Below are 26,661 nucleotides of genomic sequence, written 5' to 3' on the forward strand. Positions count from 1 at the left end.
GGCTGTGGCTGTTAGAATATGGGCAGGAATGGAGCTTACCATCTGTTCCCTCTACCTCCTCCCGGATGAGGTTGTCCGTCTTGCCAACCTAGCTGCCTTGTTCGCCTGGCTCCCCCTGCCATTCCTTCTCCTGGGGGACTTATGCCCACCACCCTTTATGGGGTGGGGCCCAGATCTTGGGCCAGGGTAGGAACATTGAGGCTCTCTTGGCACAGCAGGACATTTGCCTCCTTAACACCGGTGCTCCCACATATTTTAGCTTGACTCATGGCACATACTCGGCCATTGACCTCTCTCTTAGTAGCCCTGGTCTTCTTCCATACCTCATTTGGAGGGTCCACGATTACCTCTGTCGTAGCGACCACTTTCCTATCCTGGTTTCTCTTCTTCAATCCCTACGCCCTGACCAGCTGCCATGATGGTCTCTTCGTGGAGCTGATTGGGCAGCCTACACCTCAGCTACTATGGCCATTGCCCCACTTCCTGGTGATATTGATTTGGCAGTGGACGAGGTCGCTATGGCCATTGTTACTGCTGTCGAGGCAACTGACCCCTGCTCTTAAAGTACCCTAAGGCGTAAGTCAGTCCCTTAGTGGACACCAGATATTGCAGAAGCTATCCGGGACTGCCGGTGAGTCCTACAATGACACCGGCATCATCCTTCCCTAGAGAATCTGGTTGCTTTTAAATGCCTGCGGACCCAGGCTTGGCGGTTAATCCAGCGGAGCAAACAGGACTGCTGGGAACGATATGTTGCCACCATAGGTTCTCGCACCTCCCCATCTCAGGTGTGGTCGCGGGTTCGGTGCATTTTTGGCTTTCGCCCTCATGCGTCTGTTCCTTGCCTTTCTCTTCAGGGTACACTTTGTACTGACCCAATCGCCATCGCCGAACATCTGGCAGAGTACTTTGATTGTTTTCCGCAATAGCAGGCTACAGCGCAGAATTCCGCACCATTAAAGAGCAGGCGGAGCGTACACAGTTGTCGTTTCACACACACCATTGGGAATGATACAATACCCCGTTTAGTGAATGAGAGTTCCAAAGTGCCCTTACTGATTGCCCTGATTCCTCTCCAGGTCCAGACCAAATTCACAACCAGTTTCTTCGCCATCTCTCGGCACTGTCAGGGTGAATTACTCACCCTGTTTAATCGCATCTGGACGGAGGGTGTTTTCCCAACTCGTTGGCCGGATAGAGTTACCATCCCGGTGCTGAAACCTGGTGCAGGTCCTCTGTTGGTTGACAGCTATCCCCTTATCAGCCTTACGTTGTGTGCAGACTCCTGGAACAGATGGTGAGTTGACAGCTCATGTGGATCCTCGAAGCTCGGAGCCTCCTAGCCCAGCAACAGGGGGGGCCTTCCATCAGGGCTGCTCAGCGATCGACAATTTAGTCTCGCTAGAGTCGGCTATTCGTGCAGCTTTTACCCACTGAGAACATCTAGTTGCTGTTTTCTTTGATTTTCAGAAGGCGTACGATACCACCTGGTGCCATCATATCCTTGCTATGCTGCACAAATGGGACTTACAGGGTCCACTTCCGATTTTGCTACAGAATTTTCTCTCCAATCGTTCCTTTCGGGTTAGAGTTGGCACTTATTTTAGCTTTGCTCATATTCAGGAGAACAGTGTCCCGTAGAGCTCGGTTCTCTGTGTTCCCCTCTTTTTGGTGGAGATTAATGGTCTTGCGGCTGTGGTGGGCACATCGGTCTGTTCCTCTCTATATGCCGATAACTTTTGTTTTTATTACAGTTCCCCAAGCATCAGTGTCGCTGAACGGCGGCTGCAGGGAGCTATCCGTAAGGCACATTTTTGGGCATCCAACCATGGTTTTCACTTCTCAGCCTCTAAGACCCAGGTGACGCATTTCTGTCGTCGTCGAACGGTCCACCTCCATCCAGAGCTCTACCTTGCCAATGAACTCCTTCGTATTGACAAGACGCTTGTCAATAGCTCACTTGGACACCTCATCTTAGCGAGCTTAAACAATGGTGCTGGCGGCACCTCAACATCCTTCGCTGCCTGAGCCACACCATTTTGGGGGGGGGGGGGGGGGGGGGGGGCTGCACGAACAACCCTCCTACAGCTCTATAAGGCCTTAGTCCAGTCCTGTCTTGACTACGGGAGCATGGTGTACGACTCAACAGCACCTTCAATGTTGCAGATCCTTTACCCGATTCTCCATTGTGGAGTCAGACTGGCGACAGGTGCCTTCTGCACTACTCTGGTGACTAGCCTTCTTGTAGAAGCTGGAATCCTTCCCCTATGATTCAGCCAACATGCTTGCGTCGTACGTCGCCCATGTGCATGTCTCCCCTGACCACCCAAACCACAGGTTCCTTTTTCCATCTTCTGCACTACCCTCCCCACGACGGCGGCCTAGGTCGGATCTCCCGATCGCAGCCCGCGTTCATTCCCTTCTCTCGTCAATCGAGTCCTTTCCCCTTCCTCCATCCTTCCGGCCCTCTTCTTCTACCCCACCTTGGTCCCTCCCTCACTTAGAGCTTGGCTTAGATTCGTCCTGTGACTCCAAGTCCTCCGTTCCACCTGCCAGTCTTCGTCAACAATTCCTGGCTCTTCTTGCCTCGTTTCCCAATGCAGATGTAGTCTACACTGATGGTTCTGTGGTCGATGGACGCACTGGGTTTATTTTCATCCACAGCGAGTACGTTGAGCAGCTTTCCCTGCCTTGTGGGAGCAGTGTTTTCACTGCGGAGCTTGTTGCTCTTTATTGTGCACTCACTCACCTTTCCTCCTGCTCTGGGGAGTCATTTGTCATATGCAGTGACTCCCTGAGTGGATTGCAAGCACTCGACCAGTGTTTTCTTCGGACCCTTTGGTGTGCGGTATTCAAGATTCTGTTTTTGCTCTCGCTGAGTGTGGTCATTCAGTGATGTTTGTGTGGACCCTGGGCCACGACGGCATTCCAGGAAACAAACGTGTTGAACGGTTGGCCAAGCAGGCTACCGCTTCGCCACTCCTGGAGTTTGGTCTTGTGGAAAGAGACCTTCGGTCAGCCCTACATTGCAAGGTCTGCAATGTCTGGAGCTCTGAATGGTCTGTCCTGAACACACCAGATAAACTGCGCATGGTCAAGTCGTCCACGGCCGTATGGAACTCATCCTTGAGGGGCACGCGTAGGGACTCAGTTGTTCTCTGCCGTCTCCGAATTGGACATAAGTGGTTGACCCACAGCTATCTCTTTTGTCGTGAGAACCCGCCGAAGTGCCGCTGTGATGCAGGGCTGACAGTGGTCCATCTACTGATGGACTGCCCCCTTTTAGCCCCCTTGCAGCAGTCCTTTAATTTACCAGCTGCACTTCCTTTAATTCTAAATGACGATGCCTCTATAGCTGACTCAGTTTTACGTTTTATCCGTGCAGTTGGGTTTTATCACTCGCTCTAGTGTGGGCACTCTTGCATGATTTCTCAGGCTACACCCACTCCAGCGACTTTTAATTGTGACGTGGATACCAAAATAGTGTCTGTTATGGTAACAAGTTGTGTTGGTACCTCTATCAACAAGTTCTAGCTGGAGGTTCTTCGTTTGTAGTTGAGTGGTTGATCTTTTACCTGATCCATCAACCACTGTAGTCTGTTTTACTCTAGTCAAGTATTTGCTCTGCTCCTTTTAAATGTCCTCTATTTCGTGTTACTGCGGTGTTCCCGCCCTCTGGGTGCAGTGGTTACGCTTTTACTGTATAGGCCTTTTACAAGTAGGTCTGTTTGGAATGGCGGACTGATGACCTTGATGTTTAGCCACCGTCAAACCCCAAAACCAACCAACCAACCAACCAACCAAAAACCACATAAAAAGCAAAATGTCATTAGTTTCTGATTGTCATGTGGCCGGTGCAAGACATGTTCAGTAAGGAGTCTATCGTTTTCTGCCACAAACTGAAGTCGAGAAACGGCATGTTCCACAACAGATTGGAGCATCTCAGTGGCTACGTTCAGAATGCATTGCACAATGTGTGCCTTAAATTCAAGTACATCTGGAATTGGAACACTGTTCACATCATCTTTCAGATAACACCACAGCCAGAAGTCACACTGATTAAGATCAGCTGATCTGGACTGCCAGGCTGTAGGGAAATGGCAGATGATGATTCTAACATTTCCAAAATGCCTGTGCAGCTGCTGTTTCACTGGCAGTGCAACATGTGGAGGAGCACCATCTTACGTAAAAGTGATCCTACCCACAGAGCCACTGTGTTAAAGGGCTGGAATTATGTCGGTGTGCAAAAGACTTTCATACTATTTACCAACCATGGTACAGGTAACAGGACCTGCAGGAGTCATCTCACCCTCAGAGGCTCAGCATTCATTTGCTTGTATGGTTTTGATTACCCTGGGGTTCCAGAGCAGTGGACTAGTAAGTGCTGCCAGCCCCCTATTACTGCAAGTTCTGGGCATTATCAGCAACCACCGTACAGTGCAGTGGTGGAACGTTGAGCATATCAGGGAACAGGGATCTTGGCTTGACTGCCCAGAGCATGAGGATGGAATAAACCTGTATAAAAAAACCTCACTCTCAAGGTGTACTGCATGCTGATGGGATGCGTGGCTGCTGAGGTGGAACATCCATTAGCAGGCAACCTATGGGGAAAAATGTTGCACCTCAGTTGCATAAGGCTCACTCATGCACATGGGGCTCTCTCTAAATGGATCCTTATTTCCTTAGCTGCTCCCAGCATAAAGGATGGGCTGCCAGAAGGTACTAACACCCAGTCTAAGAAGGGGGCTCATGTAGCCAGTTCTGCTGATTGAGGCAGTATTGCAGAATATATTTCTTATAGTTCAAAGAAGAGAGGATAGTTTTGAGAAAGTTCTGTTGTTTGACATACAGAAAGACTTAGAAGGCATTGCTGGCACCTTAAAACCTGTTAAGCACTTGCGCATTGGTACCCTGTTTGCTGAAACATCTAGTTCGAACAGGTCCAGGAGCTTCAGAAAGCTTAATGCATTGGTGATTATGCGCTAGAAACTGAATTTCACAGCAGCTGGAACTACAGGAGTTGTAACTTGCAGGGATCTAGTTGACATTCCCCGAGAATAATTGAAAGCCAAATGGTTCTGGGAAGGCATTGTTGATGTGCAAAATGTTATGAAATGGGTGGATAGTGGTCTTGTAAAATCGGATTCTTCTGTCCTTACTTTTAACAGTACCGAACTACCAGAGCACGTGAATACCGGTTTCCTATGTGTAAATGTAAAATCTCATTACCCAAATCCAATGCGGTATTTTAAATGCCAGCACTTTGGGCACACTACTCTTGGCTGTAAAGGAGAAGACATGTGGGAAATGTGGTAAAGTTGCCCATGACAAAATTGGATGTCCCTCTCCTCCAAAGTGTGTCAAATGCTCTGGGGGTCACCCTGTGTGAAGCAGGGACTGCTGAGTTTTCCTTTATGAACAGAAGATCCCGGAGATCAGAATGACAAAGCACATCCCGTATGGTGAAGCCAAGAAGTTGTACAAGTCTATTTAGTCACCCACATTTGCTGCCTGCTTTTCTTCCATTCTGAAACAGCCAGTCCCGGAAACTGATGCCACTACACAAATGGAGGTTGCTACTGCCAGCACTAGCACCTGCATTTGTCAATGCACTTATACTGCTGCAGTTCCTTTGAAGCCTGCCCCTCCCCCCAGCACTTCAGAAAAAGCTCTGGTTGCTGACATCGTGGATCTTCCTGCCCCTCCAGGGGCCAAGTGTTATGCACTGCCCAGTGCTGCTACAACCACTACCACCTCTGAGGTTGTGGCTCCAGAGCCATCTCGGAAAAAAAAATCAAAGTCAAAGGCAAAGAATCTCCCACTGAAAGAGACAGGAGGTACCTAATATGATGATGTTGATGTCTTCCTATCTGATGTCTCTCTCGAATCTTTCTCAGAGGCAGTGGAGGTTGATGTCGAACTGGGGCAATCATCTCATCCCAAGACTGAACCTCCAACCATTGTGGGCTCCCCTCCCAGGCAGGAAGTCAGTATGAAAGTACTACCCCCCCGTGACAGATGGCACCAATTATACAGTGGAACATGAATGGATTCAGGACACATTTGGAGGAACCGAACTCCGAGCACAGCAACACCCCCTGTGCTTCTGTTTACAGGAAACACAAGTAAAAGCATCTGCTTCCCCTGTACTATGGGGCTATACACTATATTGCAAGGGTGACCTGACTGGGGAAAGGGCCAAAGGAGAGAACACCACTCCTCTGCCCTCCCCCTGGATACTGACCTGCAAGCAGCTGCAGTTGAAATTCTGTTACAGTTTGCTCTCTTTATTTACTTCTGCTTGATGCAGTAAACTCTGGGGCTGCTGCAGAACTTGTGGAATAACCCCGTGACTGTTTCTCCTCCTGGAAGACTTCCATTCCCATTGTGTCCTGTGGGTCTTGATCTCTACCTGTCCTTGGGGTTGAGTTTTGGTGCCTCTCCTGACATCTCAAGAGCTGTGCATTCTAAACAATGGTACTCCTACTCATTTCTGTGCTGTTACTGGGTCATTCTTGCCCATTGACGTATCTCTTTGCTCTCCCGCTGACTCTTTTCACTGGGAGGTCATTGATGACCTTCATTCGAGTGACCACTGCTCAACCTATGTTCATCTACTGGGCTGTGGACTGCTGGAACAGAAGCCACCAACTTGGATGATTGGCAGGGCTAACTGGGCACTGTTCAGCCAGTTGGCAGCGTTTAAACACTGTGACAGCGTCCAGGAATGGGTGGACCACAGTGTGCATGTGATCCATCATGCTGCCGACCTAGCCATACCAAAGTGTTTCACTCCTCTTAGGAAGCGACCTGTACCTTGGCAGACAGAAGAGTGCCATTCAGCCATCCAGGACAGGCATGTGGCTCTTTGAGGGTTTAAATGCCACCCAACAGTGGACAACCTCACAGCCTTTTGAATCGCAAGAGTCGAGGTTCACCACGTCGTGTAGGAGAGCAAAAGATGGTCATGGCAAGCATTCCTGGACTCCATCAACTGTCCCACTTGTTCTACAAAAGTATGGGAAACCATCCAGAGTATATCCAGTAAACAGTCATTTACCAGTACTAAACAGGAGTGTCCCCAAACGACGCATGGAGACATCACTCAGTCGCTGGCCGAACATTTTGCAAATGCTACAGCCAGATGCAAGTCTGGATCTGGCAGTTAGTCACTACCGCGCAACTGTCGAGAGAGGCAAGGTGGACTTCAGATCCAACTGTTCTGATGCCTACAACTCTCCTTTCTCCAAGTGAGAGCTCACTGTCAGATCGATTTGAACAGGAGAATGGTGTCCTACAGGGCAGTGTTGTAAGTATTACCCTTCTTGCCATAGCCATAAACAGTATCACGTTTACAGTAAAGAGTCATGTACAATACTCCATATTTGTGGATGATGTTGCTGTTTGCTATTCCTCCTCCAGTTTTGCAACAGCGAGCGACTAGTTGCAACTTACAGTGCGGCAGTTAGAGGAACGGACTGTAAAGTCAGGTTTTCAGTTTTCTGTAGATAAGTGTGTGTGTGTGTGTGTGTGTGTGTGTGTGTGTGTGTGTGTGTGTGTGTGTGTGTGTGTTCATTTTAATCATTCTCGTTGTGTTTTTAATTTGCATATGGGGGACACCATCCTATATTTTAGAGACTCAGTGAAGTTTCTGGGCCTCATTTTTTACTCCAGATAGTCGTGGTTGTCACATCTGAGAGACGTTAAAGCCAAAAGCCTGAAAGCACTGAATATCTTAAAGTGCCTTAGCCACAGATCTTGGGGAGCAGACAGGGCACATCTCCTCCAGTTTTATACGGCTTTCATGCATTTGCGACTGGAGTACGGGTGCACAGTGTATGAGTCAGCAAGGCCCTCTTATTTGCGGATCATTGACACTGTCCACCATGAGGGGGTTCAGCTGACCACAGGTGCTTATCGCACCAGTCCCATACCCAGCCTCTGTGCTGAGGTGAAGGAATTGCCACTTACCATCTGGCGCCAGCTCCTCATGGTGCATCAGGTGTGTAAGTTCCTCACAGCTCTGACTTCAAGCGCACATCATACTGTTGCCTGTCCGCCTCTGGAGCACCTTTTCTCCAACTGTTTACAATGCCGTTTGGGATCTGTGTGCAGCGTGTGCTGGAGTCACTCACTGTGGAGTCTGTACGACCCCAAACACGGGGTTTTAACTGTCTGCCGTCCTGGTTACTGGAGAGGTGCAGAGTGGTTTTAGATCTGGTGCGGTACAGGAGAGAGAGAACTGCTGCTTCTGTTTTTAATGCGATATTTTCTGACATTTTACGTGAGCACCATGACTGTCACACTGTTTTTACAGATGGGTCGAAGCAAGGATTTTGTTACTTGCTCTGTTGTTTTCACGGATCATGTCCTCAAGGTTTGACTGCCACAAGCCTTTGACTGTCTTTGATGCAGAATTGTATACAGTCTTGCAGGCACTGGAGGAGATGAGACTTTCTTCAAGTGCTAAACTTCTTGTTAATTCCAATTCCCTGAGTGCCCTTTGCTCTCTGAAACATTTGTACGCAACAGATAAAGTAGTCCAGGCTATCCAGGATAGCGTCCTCCACCTATAGTGGCTCAGGAAGAAGGTGTCTTTCTGCTGGGTACCAGGGCACCAGGGACTTGTGGGAAACAAAAGGGCAGATTTAGCGGTCAAGGAGGCATGCCTTGATCCTCAGGTCTTTAAGTGTGTCATACTCGTGCGTGCTATGACATCACTGTTGAGATCCAGAGTCTTGCGTCAGCGGGAGGATAAGTAACTGGAAGTAACAGACAGTAAGTCCCGTGTTGTAAAGCCCACAGATAGGCCGTGGCATACCTCCTTTCAGTCATGTTGACAGGACGAAGTCCTCCTCACTCATCTTCGCATAGGCCACAGCCCTATGACACTCGGATTTTTGCTCCAGCAAGCGGACCCTCCAGCATGTGGTACTTGTGGCATACAGATCACTGTATGCCACAAGTGGACTGCATTTTATTTTCTGACCAGCTGACCATGGCTGATTTGCCGACAGATCTACAGCCTATTTTAGGTAACAATCAAACGAATGAAGTTCGAGTTTTATAGTTTTGTAAATTGTCCAACATTTTTAACAGGATTTTAGGAAGATGATTTCAATGTGTTCGTGGGAGACTGGCTTTCCCAAATCTTACACAAGTCGCCAGCCAGTGACACTTCCCTGTGCCTTCTCTTTAGCTCCTTTGTCATTTTACTTGTGGTTTAGTCTCCTGTATATCATCTTTTGATACCATTTGATCTAAGTGCTGATCTTGTGTTGCCCATATTCTACAATGCTGCATATTGACATGTCGTAGGAGATGGAAATGGGCTTTGTCTGTCCACAGAATGTTCCATAGCCATTCATTGTTCACTTCCATGTGAGCTAGAAATTCCAGAGCGAACGTTTGTCTTGCTGGCAGGTCAGCAGGAAGCAGCTCCTGAACATGGATGTTTTGCAGAATCGTATGCACTGTGCTTGCAGGCATGTTCAACGTTTGGACAAATCCCTGTGCGCTGAATGTTTGAACACCACTGCTCGACCCTTCCTGCAACGCTGTGACCACATTTTTTACAGACATCACATCAAGTGCTTTCGTCCCTCTGCCACATTGCACTTCAAATGAAGCAGCCTTTTTGAATTATGTAATCCTTTGGTCCAAACCCTTAGCAGACAATGGATCAATGCCTTTTTTTTCCATATCCTCAAGTGTCTATTACTTCTGTAGGGCTACTGATGCACAGTCATTGATCTTATAAAAGAGCTTTACTAGCAGCATGTGACCCTTCATGGAGACAGTCCTGTGGGGCGACACAGACGGAGACTCGAACAGCCGTGTGTTGTGCGTCTGATGGCGTGCATATTCGGATGCTTACAATGCCACCTATTGGTTCAATTTTTGTTAGTTGATTTCCCCGTGATGTTTCCCCCTGCATCAATAATATAATGGTTCTCTTTCTACATTGTAAGTACAGTACAGTTTGTACTGTAATTATGGGCACTCTGTATGTGTAATGTAAAATTGATACGGCAGTAAACCAGAAAAGTAATGGAATAATAGGAGGTAATGGGTGTTATGAATATATGGCCAGTAAGGGAAAACAGATAACCATAGAAGTGCCCAGAAAATGTTTTCTGGAGTAGTGCATCATTGCACACAAATCAGAATGTTATAGACTGCTGAAAAGAGGATATCCATTTATTTATTGATAGGAACAGCTTTAATAATAATCAGTTGGATTAACTACATTGTGATAAACGTATGTGTTCAGTCAACTGCAAAAAATAGAAATCCAAGAAAGGAAGATATATAGACTATGATGAAGAATGAGACTTGCCAGTATGGTTCACCAGTTAGATACCTGATGCATATACTGGATAGCCTTCCTTGTGCAATTAACTGTACCTTTGTAGCAAGCATGTACATCGCCAAGGGTACACTGACACTACTGTTTCTGAAAACTTGTGTTACGGTGTATGACAGTACCCACTGCATTACTCTTCCAGTTGATGCACTGGTTCGGGATTCAAATCACCCAACTTGTTCATCACACTCTAAATTGTGACTGGCTCAACTAAAATCCCAAAAGAGCCAAATAAAATAGCCAGAGAAAAATGTTTCACTCAGAAATATAGATTATATTCATTACTGATTCCAAGTGCCTGCTTTTAATGGTCATAAGAAATTTAGTGAGTGAGGGGATAGCCATTCCTTATCACCTTAAGCTATTCCTATAAAAAGGTTGTAACTGGTATACCAGGTCCAGTTTTTTTAATCACTGTTTGATCAGTGTAGAAAAACATATATTTTCGAGTAGATCCTTGCAATAAAAGTGAACACGTAAATTTTCTGAAGTTGTGCCTCTATTTTAAACATTTTGGGATTCTTACCTCACAGCAGCCACTTTTAGTATCTCTTGACAACAATTTTTGCAATAGCTGGCAATTAACAGTGAAAATATGCAGACAGTAGCTGGTATTCTAAAATGTACGAGGAGGATGAGATGATGTCAGCAGTTACCTTGAATGGTTCACAGTAGTTTGCTAAAACGTTTGAAGGGGGTATTTTAGATGACTTGGAACTGTTTAATTTGGGATAGTAAAAATAATCATGGAGGTACGTATATTATAACAATTTGCTGTTACTGTTCTCCGAAAGCCAACAGACGATCAGTTGTTTGCTGCCATTCCAATGTTTCCCTGTTGGTAGACATGAACTGAAGGTGGCAATCCTCTTGTGACTATATTGATGTTGCACTTTTGTCTTGTGGAGCTACTATCTAGCAAATGCTCATGTTGTGAGACTGGGATCACTGACAACCATGATCGTGCTAGCATGTAATTGTCAATCCTGTCAAAGAGCATCAAGTGCTACGGGATTTTGATGGTTTGTCTCAGTTTGCATTTTGTATCCATGGCTTTTGGCAAACACATAGGCCTCTGAGAACTCCACAGGTGATTCGAACCAAATGAATTGGCCTCTTATGTACAGAGAATCCCTCGTTCCTCAGAGTCAGAAATTCTGGTGCCCTGTTTTTTATTTAACATTTTGACTTTAAGTGACTGAACAACCTAACTAAATATTGAGTTATTATCTCTACTAATTCCAGTGCATATATTCCACGAAAGACTTTTAGAGAACAGATGTAAGGTCACAAAAGTTCTCGGACAGCATGTAAGCCCATCAGGTTTAGTACATGACATTGTATTAAAGTAAAAACTTTAAAGCAAACAAAAATAATAAAGTTAAGATTATACGAGGGTTGAATGAAAAGTAATGCCTCCACCTTCGTTAATTGGATTTGGGTGGGAATATTTTAATAGATCAAATGCAGAAATAATTCGTAGAATGTGATCTTCAATCACCAATATTCACTTTTCCACATAATGACCAGCCAGTTGGATACATTTCTGCCAATGATGAACAAGTTGTTTGAAGTAGTCATTCAAGAAGTCGACACTCTGTTTCTGAAACCTCAGCTCGCAATTCTCTCAACGTCTTCATCAGAAGCATAATGATGTCGCATGATTGAATTGAGAAAGGCATTACCTTCATTCTCGTAAAGCGAGAGGAGTTCCTGGCAAATTTCATGTCTGTGCATTTTCATTTTGGGAGTCAGCATCTGGGATACCCATCATGCACAATCTTTCGATAGCCAAGCAAAGCAATAATGTGACCCACACATTCTTGTGAAATGCTGATTGTGCTTGCAGTTTCTCTCTGAGTGATACGACGATCGTCCTGAATCAATCTATCAACATTTTGCTTGTGAAACTCAGTGGTTACTGTCACAGGACGTCCAACTCTTTGTTTGTCATGAAGGTCAGATGTTCCTGCATCAACATCATTAAACTTACTTGCCCAACAACACACAGTACTCACATCAACACAATCATCATAAACTACTTTCAATCCCTGATGAATCTCCTTTGGGGTGACACCTTCTGCTGTCAAGAATTCAATGACTGCACATTGCTTCAATCGCATTGACCGACGTTCTGCGCAGGGTTCCATACTTTACACTGTAACAACACAACTGTTCAATGCTAAGGCTTCCTGCCAGCTGTGGAGAAGAGGCTACGGAACAAGTCAGTACGTGCTGCATACCAATGCTGCCAACTGTTGAAGAGTTATGAAGGTGGAGGCATTACTTTTCAGTCAACCCTTGTCTAATAAAGTGTATCATAATACTGATGAGTATGTGTGAGAACACCAGTGCAGAGGCTATGAATGTAATCCATGGTCAGTACCAAAAATGTGTACTTGCACTTTTAATGACCTGACTTTCAGCAAAGATTCAGTGAAAAGTGTCAGTACTATATGTATTTCAATAAATTGTTGAGAAAATCATTACACGTCTCAGACGAAAACCAATACAGGACATAATGGGACACTATCTAGTAAAGAAACTGCTGTCATAATACTTATTCACTGTTAATACCTAAATATTTTACTTGTGTATTAGTAGAATTTATTTCACTGTGATTATTGGAAAATTTGTAGTATATAGTGAAGTTTCATACCTAGTCATATTTAGCAATGAAATACATATATTAAATTACATTTAATAATTATACCAATACTTTTGCAGCATATATGCCAGTTCCTAATACTGGTTCCAGCGGGCCACCTCCACGGGCAACGCCTTATCCTCCTTATCCTACTGGCACACCATATCAACCTCCTACCTCAACACCGTATCCTCCGTACCCTACATCTTATCCTTCCAACCAACCAGGTTTTCCACCATACCCTCCACTATATCAGAGCAACAACCAGGCTGGGTATCGTGGATACCCTCCATACCCAACACAGAACCAAACGGTGAGCATAAAAATAAAATCAAACTTGAGATGTCCTCACACGATGTCTTTTTCTGTTAAACTTATACATGTGCTTGAAATCTTTAGCCGCACAGGGTAGGCATGTGTTTAACAGATGCATCTTTCGCCAAAAATAGAAGGCATATGTCAAAGTACATAGCTTCTTGTCCTCAGTGGGCATCTTGTCAGCTCATATTATTTATTAAAGGCTTGTCTGTTTCACAGTGTTTTGTTGTCTCTTTCTATTTGAAATGTCTGGCAACAATAATGCACATTGTTGTCCATAGAAAATCATGAGATTGTTTTGTAAGTTGAGTTCAAAAGATTATCTTAGTAAAAGTATGAGAGCACCGTACAAACTAAGAAATTGAAACTCGTAACAGACTGAGATACCTTTTGTAAAATGAAATACAATCTCTGACATGAAAATAGGTGGCATTGGCAACAAATTTCCGTGTTTGTTTGTGTGAGTCAGTTGTCTCCAAAATGTCATAACATGTACAATTTTAGAGCAATCCCCAAAAGTATGTAAGTAACTTTGTTCACCTATTTCTATACATAAAAATTACTGCTGCAAAATAAATTTCAGTGTGCAGTAAAGTTAACAAAATACAGTTGAACTTTGTCATCATTTAGAACATCTTTTGTGGATATTGCAATTTTGTGAAGGAGTCAAAGATATGTTTTATTTTCAGTCACGAAATTTATTAGCTAATAGTTGCATACAAATCATGTTTTCAGGTAACAAGTCCTTATTGCTTGCGTTATCTCTGCTGAAACTGCATTAAACATAACCTTACCTTTCATAAAGATAACTTTGTTAGTTTTACAAGTACAATGTGAAAATCTTGTGGTGACAGTTGATTTCAATTCCAAGAGCTCTGAGGCAACATCTGGGCACTATTGTGCATATGCATTCAAGCACTAGTGATAGTTGCACTTGCATTCCCTTGTATCTGTACATGCACTTGAGGAAACAGACATCGTGTAGACGTACTTGTAGGTTAAAGTCATATTGTTATGCATACTGTGTTGTTTCAGTAAGACACTGTGGAAAATAGTGCATCTTATTGGAACCTTATATCAATGCCAAGACCAACCCAGCTAATGTAGACTTCATGTGTCGCAGTCTGACATATTAAACCTTGGAATTGACCATACAGTGCCAATAGCATCAAAACGAAAATTCAGTTGAGATAGTTGTAAAATTATGAGGAGACAGAATGGCTGGCTATATTTACAAACCTTCAGGAGGCAGAATTACAGTATGCCAAGAGGTAGACTTAAAAGTAGATAATGAACTTACAACTTTTGGAAGTGTAGGTTCTTCCCTTGGGGAGGAAAGAGGAGTACGTCAGGAAGGATGGGCAGGTCAATGCATTTACCAGAGGATAAAAGAGACCTTTAGGTGTAAGGGTGTTCCAGCCAAACCTGGGTAACTAGACAGTTAATAATTCCTTAATCCACCCATGTTGGTTTCAGAACACCATGACTGTTTTCAGAAATACTGTCTCAGTGCGAGTCTTGTGCATTAGTCATGGTGAATTTAACTATTCTTTCTTGTGGCTTTTTAATGAACTCTTAACCACTGCCTTCTTGTTACATATTGTGAGACCTGATATATAAAACATACAATAAACTTTCTGTAAACATAGCTTATTAGTTCACAAATTGTGTACACAACAGTGTTTAACGTGTCATTTTAACACAAAGAGGTAAACAATTATAAAGTTAATCAGTTCATGGATACAGACATATTATTGTAGATAGGCTTAACTGAAGGGGGATGTACTTGTTGTTAACAGGCCTCTTATAATCTCAGAAAATACTCTTCTCCATTGTACTCATTACAAGCATGTGCTAGACACACCCACTTTCAGCCAAAATTGAGGCCATGTTATGTTTTTCACATTTTCCCATTTGTCTATCTGAAAAACTAAATCAGCATCCCTCCACATATGAACAAGATGTTGTGTGCAGAAAAGTTTGGGGATGTTACTTACTACATTATCCATCACATATCTTGGACATAAGATATTATAGTAAGTAAAGGAAAGGAAAAGCAACCATTCTTCTATAGTGGACTGATGTACGGAGCATAAAAATATATAACATGAAAACACTATTCATACTAGCTATTGAGCTCTTGCTCCTTGTGTTCTCTTGTAAGAGTACATGCAACCACACAGACACCTAAACGCACACTCCTGTGACCACTGCCACAATAAGATGCACTGTGTTTTCGCTTTATGCTACAGAATGACTAAAGTGTTTATTAAGTTAAATTCTGTTAAATTTTTGCCATGCTTTCTGTTCTCTAAATATTCCTTGTATGTGCAACATTTGTATTTTAGAGGTATAAGTTTAGTGTAGTTTTCTAAGTTTAGTGTAGTTTTCTCCCATGATTATAAATGCTACTGGTGTCCTTAATATGTGTAACATATTGGTAGATGTCTTCATTTGATGCAGTTAGAATCCCCATCCGAAGCATCAGGTCTTCAGAGAGAGTCCAGTGACTGTTTTTGGTTATTATTATTATGACAGTTTTTATAGTGTGAAAATTGTGTCAACTTCCCATGTATTAGATACCAAAAAAATGATTCCAAAACTAAGTACTGAATGTGTGTCAAACTTATATGCAGTTTTTGCTAAAAACTAATGACAGGTCTCTACAAGTGGAGGACTTTTTCCATACTATCTTTTTGTGTGTGCATTCCACTTCATGTGACTCAATATTCATCCCTAAAATGTTGCACTTGCTATAGAGTGTATGGATTTATCATTTAAATTTAGTGTTATATAATCATTTTCCATTTTGAGAAGAAATTCATGTTGCTTCATTTTCATTCTGTTGAATGTTATTTCATTATAGAAACTGACCAACTGTAAATTTTCTCAAGGACTTTATTTATTTTCTCTGCCAGCAGCTCCAGTATTTATCCTGTTGCTGTTATAAGCTAACAGGATGGTATGGAAATTCATTAATATACAGGGTATCCCAAAAAGAATGACTCAATTTTAATAGAATTATTTGTGAGGAAGAAGGACTTAACACCAACAAATTACATGCTAAATTACTTAGAAAAGACAGAAGTTTATAAAAATCCATCATAAATATTCAATATGTCCTCCACTGGCTGCACGTACGACATCTAGCCGATAGCCAAATTCATCCTAGACTGAGCGTAAGATGTCTTCTGTCAGTGAAGCTACAGCAGCTGATATTCTTGTTTTTAGTTCATCAGTGTCATGAGGTAAGGGAGGAACGTACACACATTGTTTAACATATCCCCACAGGAAGAAATCACATGGTGTTAAGCCAGGGGACCTTGGAGGCCAACAGTGTAAAGCCTGGTCTTCCGGTCCTGTACACCCTATCCAACGTTGAGGTATGATGGCATTGAGGAAACTGCTTACATTGTTGTGCCAGTGCGGTGGTGCTTCATCTTGCTGGTAGATGAAATTGTCAGAGTCAGGTTGTGGGAATAAACAGTTCCGTAGCATTGCAAAATATGATTGTCCTGTTCCAGTTTCTTCCTAAAAAAAGTAAGGTCCATAAACCTCGCTTTGCGAAACAGCACAAAAAACATTCACTTTTGGTGAATCGCGTTCGTGTTCAATTGTTTCATGAGGATTCTCGAGCTCTCGTATACGCACATTGATGGTGAACCTTACTGCTAATATGGAAAGTTGCCTCATCGCTGAATATCAACCGTGACATTAAAGTGTCATCTTCCATGTCCTCTAGAATAGCATTGCTAAAGTCCACTCGCTTCACTTTGTCAGTATCTCTAAGAGCTCATACCAGTTATAATTGGTATGGTTTGAGAGCTAAACGACACCGTAACACAAGTCACACTGTCATGCGTGGTAACGCAAGTCTCGGCTAGCACAACACGTAGTCTTGTGGGGGCTCCACTCAAATGCTCATTGGATTTGTCCCACTGTTTGCTCAGGAATGCATGGCCGGCCAGGACTTTTGCTTTTACATACACACCCTGTTGCTTCAAACTGATTATACCACCATTGAATGTTCTTTGGTGATGATGGTTTAGCACGAAATCGAATATGAAACACCCGCTGAACTGCGATCCCTGATTGAGTATGACTAAATTCAATAACACTATACGCCTTCTGTTGCGCAGACGCAATATTGCGTGAGACTGGCTGCACTCTACAGGTCAGCACTCGTAGCGACATCCAGTGGCGGCAAGAGGACTAGCCATGGCAGGGTCAGAAATGAACACATTAACTAGGCAGCCGGTGTCGGCACCGACATTGCTGGCAACATCAGGAGGGCTGGCTGGAACAGGGCAGGGCCGGCAGCAGGAAGACTGACAAATGGATGGATGATGTCACAAATTGATGTTGCGATGACTTGAAGCCCAGCCAGTGCCATTAGGGTCAACTGACGGAGCGAGCAATGGACGGACTGATGAGTGCATTGATGTTGTAACAGACAGATGTTATGATGATGGGGTGGAGGGGGGGGGGGGGGGGGCTGGCTAGGACAGGACTGGCGACAGTAGGATGGATGGGATGGCTGGCAGCAGTGTCACCAGGGACGGTTGACAACATGAGGGTCAGCCAGTACAGGGCTGGTGACAGATGAAATGATAACAAGACTGACACTGTCACAGACAGTCTTGTTGATGACTGGAGGTCCAGCCTGGTTGGGATTGGCAATGTCTAGACTGCCATAGAGCTGACGTAGTTGCAGACAGGTGTGGTGATGACACTAGGGCCGGCACTGACAGGAAGGCTGGGCACAACAGGGCTGGTGCCGAGTGGACCAGTGCTGATGACAAGAGAGTCGGCATCCAGTCTTCTGTAGTCCTGGTACTGTGGGCTTTACCAAAGCAGCTTTTAGTTTTATTATTTGACATAAACAATATGATAGTCCAAAGTCTTTTGCGGATACATCACAGCTTTCTCTGTCTATGTTTGTAATAACATGACCAACTGCTGATGGCTGAAGTTCTTGCTATCTTCATTTCACTGTTTAGCTACTGCGGTATGCTAAAACTGTCATGAACTTTTATACTGGTTTCAGCTAAGATATATGTATTTATATTTATGCCTCCACATGAGACTGTCTAATTTTTTGCTTTGAAACTTTGTCCATAAACTCTGTTAATTCATCAAAATCTGGGTTACTGCTAAGTGATACACACAGAATAATTTTTTTAAACCAATCTCTGCTATTTAAATATCTGATACTTTAAAATGTTTATCCTCACTAACTGTTCTAAGGTAGTGTCTGAATTTCAACTGTGTGTTCCTATATCCCTCACTCTTCTGGGGAGTCCTGCAACAGCAGATTACCCTCTCACATGTGAATAATACTAAATATTTGGTTTCTGTATCTCCATACCAGTGTTCTGTGGTGCATACTGCTATACAGTTTAAAGGCTGAAGTTCGTCTTCAAGCTGATATCCTTCATATTGTGGTGAAGGGTTGTTGAATCTGTATAAAAACTAATGTTAATTTTCCTTTTGACATCTTTTTTCCTTCTGGTGCCTGACAAGCATGCTTCTTGGTGTAATGTAGTCTCTTGTCTTTTGTCCACCTGCTTGACAATTTTCACTGTTGGAGACATTCTTTTAAGCAAGGGCATCTGTTTTCTGGATTTATCCTTAAAAAAAAAAAGCCAAGTTACCTTAGCTGTATTTAACCATTTGTCTCCCAAAAGCTGATAATCTGGTGCATATTATTTCACTAATGAGCTCAACCAGCTTTTTCCCTGATGAGAAAATTAAGGTGTTAAACCTTAAGCAGCAACTGTCATGTATTACTTGTTTATTCAGTTGTGTAGAGCTATATACGTCCTGTGAGGTCTTTAATAAATGTAATTATCTGGACAATAATGAGGAAGTTGTGTCTTAATTACAGACAATCTATGTGGCCTTATATACTGCAATTCCTCTATTCTGCAGTTTACTCCCAGGCTGTAGCAAATACTTAATGAAAACTTAAAATCAACTACATTAACTTAGCTTCTACCATGTTTTAACTGATACATTCTACCACCCACAGCTTAATATGCTACACAGGACACTGCGTATAAGAACTTCAAAACAACTTTTTTTGACACAGCTGGTTGCCACACCTCACTGGTATTCACTCAGCAGCTGAGAAAAACAACAACAACAACAACAACATAAACCCCATGAAATACCATGCCAGCTTTTGGCTTATTATTATTATTATTATTATTATTATTATTATTACAACAACAGTAGACAAGACAAATAAGTTCACTGTACTGGATTTCATATTTTATCACTAGTCTGACACTTCTCAAGCATCTAGGACTGCATGATGAATCGCTGGATGATTCACACAGATTCCAGTAAAGTGACTTTGTAGTTGTTAGTGGATATATAATCATCAGCAGCAGTTTCTTTCTACTAAATATTTGCACCAAATTAAAGTGTTGTCTAAATACAGCAAGGAAGTTTATGAAAGAATGTAAATAATTTAGGAGTAAAGGAGACAACTCAATAAAGAAAAGAGGTGTTGAGTGTCGACAAGCACACAAAAAGTGCTCCTGGCCCCAATCTCTGCCAACCCACTGCACTCGTATCCCTTAGCAGTCTCCCATTACTCTGGTTTGCCATCCGCTCCCCCCCCCCCCCCCCCCCCCCCCCCCGCTCCCAATTCACTGTCATAGTATGTTATACAAACTCATTGGGTCTGGTGCCTGTATATCAGTCAGGACACATTTCTATCCCCTACACCTGCTGCCTCTCCCCTTGTGCATTCCTATGCAGCTGCGATCATGGCATTTATGGACATAAGTCAGGGTTTTGGAGGCAAAGAGTCTATAGCACTAGTACTCTGTGACCTTAGTAAGGCATTGTGTGTTCAGCTATGTAGAGTAGTAGAGGTTGTGTGTGTGTGTGTGTGTGTGTGTGTGTGTGTGTGTGTGTGTGTGTGTGTGTGTTTTCTCTCTCTCTCTCTCTCTCTCTCTCTCTCTCTCCCCCCCCCCTCCCCTCTCCCCGACCTGTTAAAGGACTTTTCAAAAAAAAAAAAAAAAAAAAAGGTTTTGGTTCTTTTTTGTCTGCCTGTAGACAGTTCAATGCCTGTACTGTTCGATGAGTGGTCTCTTGTACTCCTACATTAATAAAGTACTCCTTTTATTGTCTCTGCAGTTGAACTGCTATGTTTTGGAGAATAGAGTAGCTACAATCAAACAATGGGAAGACCAGCGTGACTGTCAACAGTATTATGAAAAGCATAGATTGTTTTGCTCGCCATAAAGATGACACTGAGTTTCAGACAGGCACAATGAAAAGACGTAACATATTGAGCTTTTGGCAGAACCCCACTGTTCTTTCACTCCCTTTTCCATTCATTTTTTCCCTTCTCTCGTTCCTCCACTCCAATACATTTGAGGTTCCTCTTTTTCTTCTTTCTCCCTGCGCGCTCCTGAATGCCTGGCCACACATCTGACACGTAATAGGTGACTGGGTAACGCATAATTCCCAGCCCCGGGATTGCAGATTGGGTTCACATGTACCCCCGGTACAGGCCAGGTCTATCCCAGGAAGGGGTCATTACCTGAGCTGCAAGCTTCCCAAATTGCCGAATGGTCCCTCTGTCAGATGTTTGGGAGGTGTGACCTGAGATGATGTGCACCCCCTTGTGAAGGGGGACCTCAGTTGGAAGGAGCGCGCCATTGGAGATGGTGGCAATAAAGGGGGATTTTCTTGTATTGAGCCAATTATCTTAACAATCAAATTCTATGAAACGTAAACGTAATGAGGTTAATGGTTCAAAGACCCTTGCCGCTGTACCACGGTTCCTCGTGGCCTCACATTGTGAAAATGGCCAGTCCTTCACCATGGTAAATCCATTTATTATTCAGAAAGGTGTTGATGTAATTGCCGGCCCTGTGAAATCCTGTTCTCTTTTACGGTATGGCACTTTGCTTTTGGAGACTACTTCTGATTCTCAAGCCCAACAGCTGCTTGCCACCTCGCTTCTCCAGGGCTGCACTGTTTATGTTGAGGCCCATAGAACTTTTAATTCTTCCCGTGAGGTTATTTACACTAGACTGCTCGACAGTCTAACCGAGGCTGAAATCCAATCTTACCTCTCTGATCAGGCTGTCATTGCCATCCATCAGGTGATGATAAAGGTAGATTCATCCTTAGTGCCCACCCACACTCTTTTTCTCACCTGTGATAGAGTGGTGCTTCCATCCAAGGTTAAAGCAGGCTATGAAATTATCACAGTTCGGCCATACATTCCAAACCCAATGCACTGCTACCAGTGTCATCATTTCAACCACACTAGAATGTCTTGTCAACACTCAGCCAAATGTGTAACCTGTGGTAGGGGTGCGGTCAAGGGCGATTGTCCACCTCCTCCTCCCCGCTGTATCAACTGCAATGGTGACCCTGCTGCCTCGTCTCAGGATTGTCCCATGCATCTTGATGAGCGAGCTGTCCAAGAGATTTGGGTAAGGGAAAAAGTGCCTTACCCAGTACCTCTCAAGTTATTGACTAGTTGCTAACCCTGCGTTCTACCGTCTGGCACTGCTAGTTCTGTTCTTGTTGCCCCTCGCTCCATGAAGGACATGGCCATGCAGACATGTGACCTCAAACTCAGCTCTGAGCTTGTGAAATCACCCAGTGTCAAGGTAGCATCGCTGTCCAGCTGTGCAACAAGCCATCAAACTCTCGCCTCAAGGGGTGAAGCCACCAGCTACACAACTGATAGGCCAGAAAGGACAGGAGGAGTACTCCCAAGTAGACATCTTACATCCCTCCAGCCAAACAACACCCAACTCTTCCTTTAACCGGAAAGGCTCAAAGTAGTCCACCAAAGGCAAACGATCTTCTCCTTCGCCGACTTGAAAATCCTCTTCGACATTGTTGCCATGTGATACCTTAGCCCAGCCAGCCTCCGTGTCGCCAGTGCACACCACCAACTGTTTTTCAGTGTTGGACTCCACAGACCGTCAGCACAAGCAAGCCGATGCTTCTGTCGACCCCATGGAGCAGGGTCCTCCTGTGTCTGTGCCTTGTAGCAGCGACTCTTCAAGGGCTGTCACTCAGCAGCCACCCAGGTGACACCCCTACATTTCTTCCTCTTCATGACTCTCCTCCATTGGAACTTTCATGGCCTTCAGTCCTACAAACAGGATTTACTGTTGCTTTTAGCATTGCAGCATCCCCTTGTACTCTGCCTTCAAGGAACAAAATTGCTCCCTTACTATCGCTTTAAACTTTCACATTTCTTCCCAGTTAGTTTTGACATTCCTCCTGAGGTCAGCATGCCATATCATGGGGGTGTGATGCTGCTCGCACGGGATGACATTCATAGTCAACCCATCTCCCTGACTACCCATTTTCTAGCTGTTGCAGTTCGTCTTTTTCTTCCCCACCTGACCTTTCCCCTCTGTACCATTTATGTCCATCCATCATTTGATGTCACTAGGGCAGATTTTCTTCAGCTTATTGGGCTTCTACCTCCCCCCATTTATGCTACTCTGTGACTTTAATGCGCATCATCCCCTTTGGGGTTCTCCCAGAACCTGTCAGAGAGGTGCCCTCTTGGCTGATTTTCTTAATCAACTCAACCTCTTCTACCTTAAGATTGGAGCACCCACTTTCCTTTGCGACTCCTCACACACCTTGTCTCATTTGGACCTATCATTCTGCACTGCCCAGCTTGCCCATCATCCTGAGTGGCCTGTTCTTTCTGACGCCTACTCGAGCAACCATTTCCCATGTGCTATCTATTTACTGATTCTTACCCCTCCTGTCTGCACATCCAAATGGGAGCTTACTAAGGCTGACTGACAGCGCTTTACGATTCCCTGGTGACCTTTGAAAAACAAGATTTCCCCAGTTGTGATGACCAGGCGGAGTATTTCAAAAACATTATCCTCATTGCTGCGGAACATTCTATTCCTCACACTTTCTCTTTACCGCGCCGTGTCCCAGTGCCATGGTGTGTCACAACATAATTCGTGCTCTCCGTGTTTTTAACCATAATCCTACGATGATGAACTACATTCATTATAAATAGATGCATGCGAAGTGCCATTGCATTCTTCAGGATAGCAAAAAAGCTACTAGCTGGATTTCATGCACTAGTTCTTTTAACAGTCCTACTCCTTCCTCTGTTGTGTGGGTCAACCTCCGACAGCTCTCTGGAACCAAGATCCATTCACCAATTTCTGGCATGACAGTAGCAGACGATCTCATCATGGACCCTATTGCTATCCCCAACACCTTGGACCGCCACTTTGCAGAAGTTTCAAGCTCTTCTCACTATCACCTTGCCTTACTCTATTGGAAACAAACAGAGGAGACTTGGGTGATACCCTTCTCTTCTCAGAATTGGGAGTGCTACAATGCCACCTTTACTATGAGGGAACTAGATCATGCTCTCAGTTCATCCCGATCCTCCGCCCCAAGCCAGATGCTGTCCAGATTCAGATGTTGCAACACCTTTCTCTTTCGGGCAAGCACTTTCTGCTTAACACGTACAACCGCATATGGGCAGAGGGCACATTTCCTGGACTTTGGCGTGAAGCCACTGTCATACCCATACCTAAGCCTAGTAAGGACAAAAACGTTCCTTCTAGCTACTGCTCCATCTCTCTCATGAGCTGCATTTGCAAGGTGATGGAACGTATGATTCATGCCCAGCTGGTATGGTGGCTCGAGTCTTGCAGTTTACTAACAAATACACAGTGTGGATTTAGAGCACGTCGTTCTGCAGTTTACCATCTTGTTACTTTGTCCACCCATGTTATGAATGGTTTTCTGCAGAAATCCCACACTGTGGCAATGTTTTTAGATTTGGAGAAGGCCTACGACACCTGCTGGAGAATTGGTATCCTCCTTACTCTTTAAATGTGGGATTTCTGTGGCCGCCTGCCCTGTTCCCTTCAGGAATTTTTAAGAGACCAAGTTTTCAAGGTGTGTGTGGGTTGAGACTTGTCAGACACCTTTATCTAGGAAAACAGTGTGCCTCAGGGTTCCGACCTGAGCGGTGTCCTCTTTGCTATCACCACTAACTCTATATGGCGTGTCTCCCACCAGGCATCTCTGGCTCCCTTTTTGTTATTGATTTTGCCATCTATTGAAGTTTCCCACCGACCTGTCTCACTGAGCGGCATCTTCAGCGATGTCTAGATCATCTTTTCTCCTGGAACATGAACAATGGCTTTTGTTTTTCCACTGCAAAACCGTCTGAATGAATTTCTGGCGGCGCAATTTACTTCTCCCACCATCTTTACATCTTGGGCTTGTTGCCCTTCCATTTGTTGAAACAACGAAATTTCTGGGGCTCATGCTCGATAGGAAACTCTCTTGGTTCTCCCATGTGTCTTGCCTGGCAGCCCGCTGTACGCAGTTACTCGATGTCCTACATGTCCTTAATGGTACTTCCTGGAGTGCCGATCGAACCACCCTCCTCCATTTGAACCAGTCTCTTGTCCATTCGAAACTTGACTATGGGTGCTTTGTTTGTGCGTTTGCCCATCCATCCCTCTTATGCCGTCTCAACACTATCCGCCGTCGTGCCATCCGTTTGGCCACTGGCGCCTCTTACAATAGCCCAGTTGAGAGCCTGTATGCTGAAGCTGCTGAACTACCACTGTCGTGCCACCATGAGTTTCTCTTCAGCAGGTATGCATACCGTTTGTCTGCCATGCGTGGCTACCCATCCTATGCCTCCATCTTCAATGATTCCTCTGATCGCCAGTATGGGGTGTGTCCCTCTTCTCTGTTCCCTCCTGGAGTCCGCGACTTAACTTCACACTACCTGTAACTTTCCTGGTGGGTGTGAACCCTCCACCACCTTGGCTTCGCGAAGTAGCCCATGTTAACCTCAGCTTTCATTCCTTCCTAAGGACACTACTCCAGCCTCACTCTATCACCTTCAGTGTTGTGACTTACGCAAGGAACTTCGCATTAGAACCTTTGTACACACTGATGGCTCTTGGACTGACCCTGGGGTCGCGTGTGACTTTGTCTTTGGCACCCATGTCTTTCAATATCGGCTTCCAGCACACTGCTCAGTATTTACAGCTGAGCTCTTCACCCTGTATCATGCCATGGAGTACATCCAATGACACAGACTTCTCAATTGCATCCTCTGCTCAGACTCACCCAGTGCCCTTCAAAGCCTGTTTGCATTGTACACTGCCCATCCCTTAGTGCAGCGGGTCTGGGAAAACTGTCACTTGCTTCACTCTTGGTGGAGCCACTGTGATGTTTATGTGGGTTCCTTGTCATGTCGGTCTGCCAGGAAATGAGGCTGCTGATGCTGGTGCCAAGGCTGCAATCCTTGTACCTCAGCCCGTTTGTTCCTATATTCCCTCCAATGATCCATGTGTTGCTGTTTGTCAAGAGGTGGTATCCCCTTGGCATCGCTAATGGTCCTCCCTGCACAGGAATAAGCTCCAGCTTATTAAGCGTCTCCCGGCGGCTTGGAAGACTACCTCTCAACGCTCCCATCAGGAGGAGATCATTTTAACTAGGCTGCGTATTGGGCACTGCCTTTTTAGCCATCGTCATTTGATAAGTGGCACTATTCCACCACTTTTTACACCTTGTGCCCAAGTTTTAACTGTCTGCCACTTCCTGACAAAATTCTAATTTTCAACTGTTTACGTTCCCGCTTGGGTTTGCCGTCTTGAGTTTTTGACCATTTTAGCAAATGACATGCGGGCTGTCAACCATGTTTTACTTTTTATCTGCCAAAGCAATATGGTGAAGGCCATTTAATTTCTAGTTTTGGACCTCTATTTCTGCATAGTCTCTTTTAGCCCCTTCTCCATGTCCCTTTATTTAGCTGTCTTCTCTTATGCCAATTTGGACTGATGTATAGCCATTTTTTAACTCCTCTCTGTCTTTGTGTGCTATAGTTTTGACTTGGGCACATTTGACCGCAGTTGTTTTTTGCACCTAAAGCAAAACAAAACCAACTAATTGTTAGTGGATAATGTGGTCCAGATTACAGTTATGTCTTCAAACCATCTGTTGATTCTACCATTACTTCTCCATTATGGAGGAATAGTGTTTGCATTTGCCATGATATACCAGTCCCATAAATCCCGAATCCTGAAATCCTCTCACAACGAAAGCTTATTCTCTTTTACTTTTGCCTCCAATTGTTCGTTTAGTAAAGGGTTGTGAAGATCTTTTACGTACACTATTCCCTATTTCAGTTGCTCACTATGTGATACATGTTATGTTAAATACCTCTGCTATTAAGCCGGTACTTATTTTAGAGTTGTCAGTAACAGTTTTTCTGGTAATTGTATTTTTCTTTCCAGAAATGGACAATTTTTTTCATTATGTTCAATAT

The 26,661-nt window shown here is 44.3% G+C and overlaps 1 protein-coding gene across 6 annotated transcripts in view; it reads left to right on the forward strand.

Annotated features, from left to right (window-relative positions):
- LOC126363457 (tumor susceptibility gene 101 protein) overlaps positions 1-26,661 on the forward strand; it is a 126,471-nt gene that overhangs the window by 67,530 nt on the left and 32,280 nt on the right. For all 6 annotated transcript variants that reach the window (XM_050007969.1, XM_050007967.1, XM_050007968.1 and 3 more), the window contains one exon: positions 13,094-13,326. In XM_050007969.1, coding sequence (XP_049863926.1) covers positions 13,094-13,326 — 233 coding nt within the window. The remainder of the gene's footprint in view (positions 1-13,093; positions 13,327-26,661) is intronic.

Source organism: Schistocerca gregaria, chromosome 1 (assembly GCF_023897955.1).
Source record: "Schistocerca gregaria isolate iqSchGreg1 chromosome 1, iqSchGreg1.2, whole genome shotgun sequence".
Lineage (NCBI taxonomy): Eukaryota > Metazoa > Arthropoda > Insecta > Orthoptera > Acrididae > Schistocerca > Schistocerca gregaria.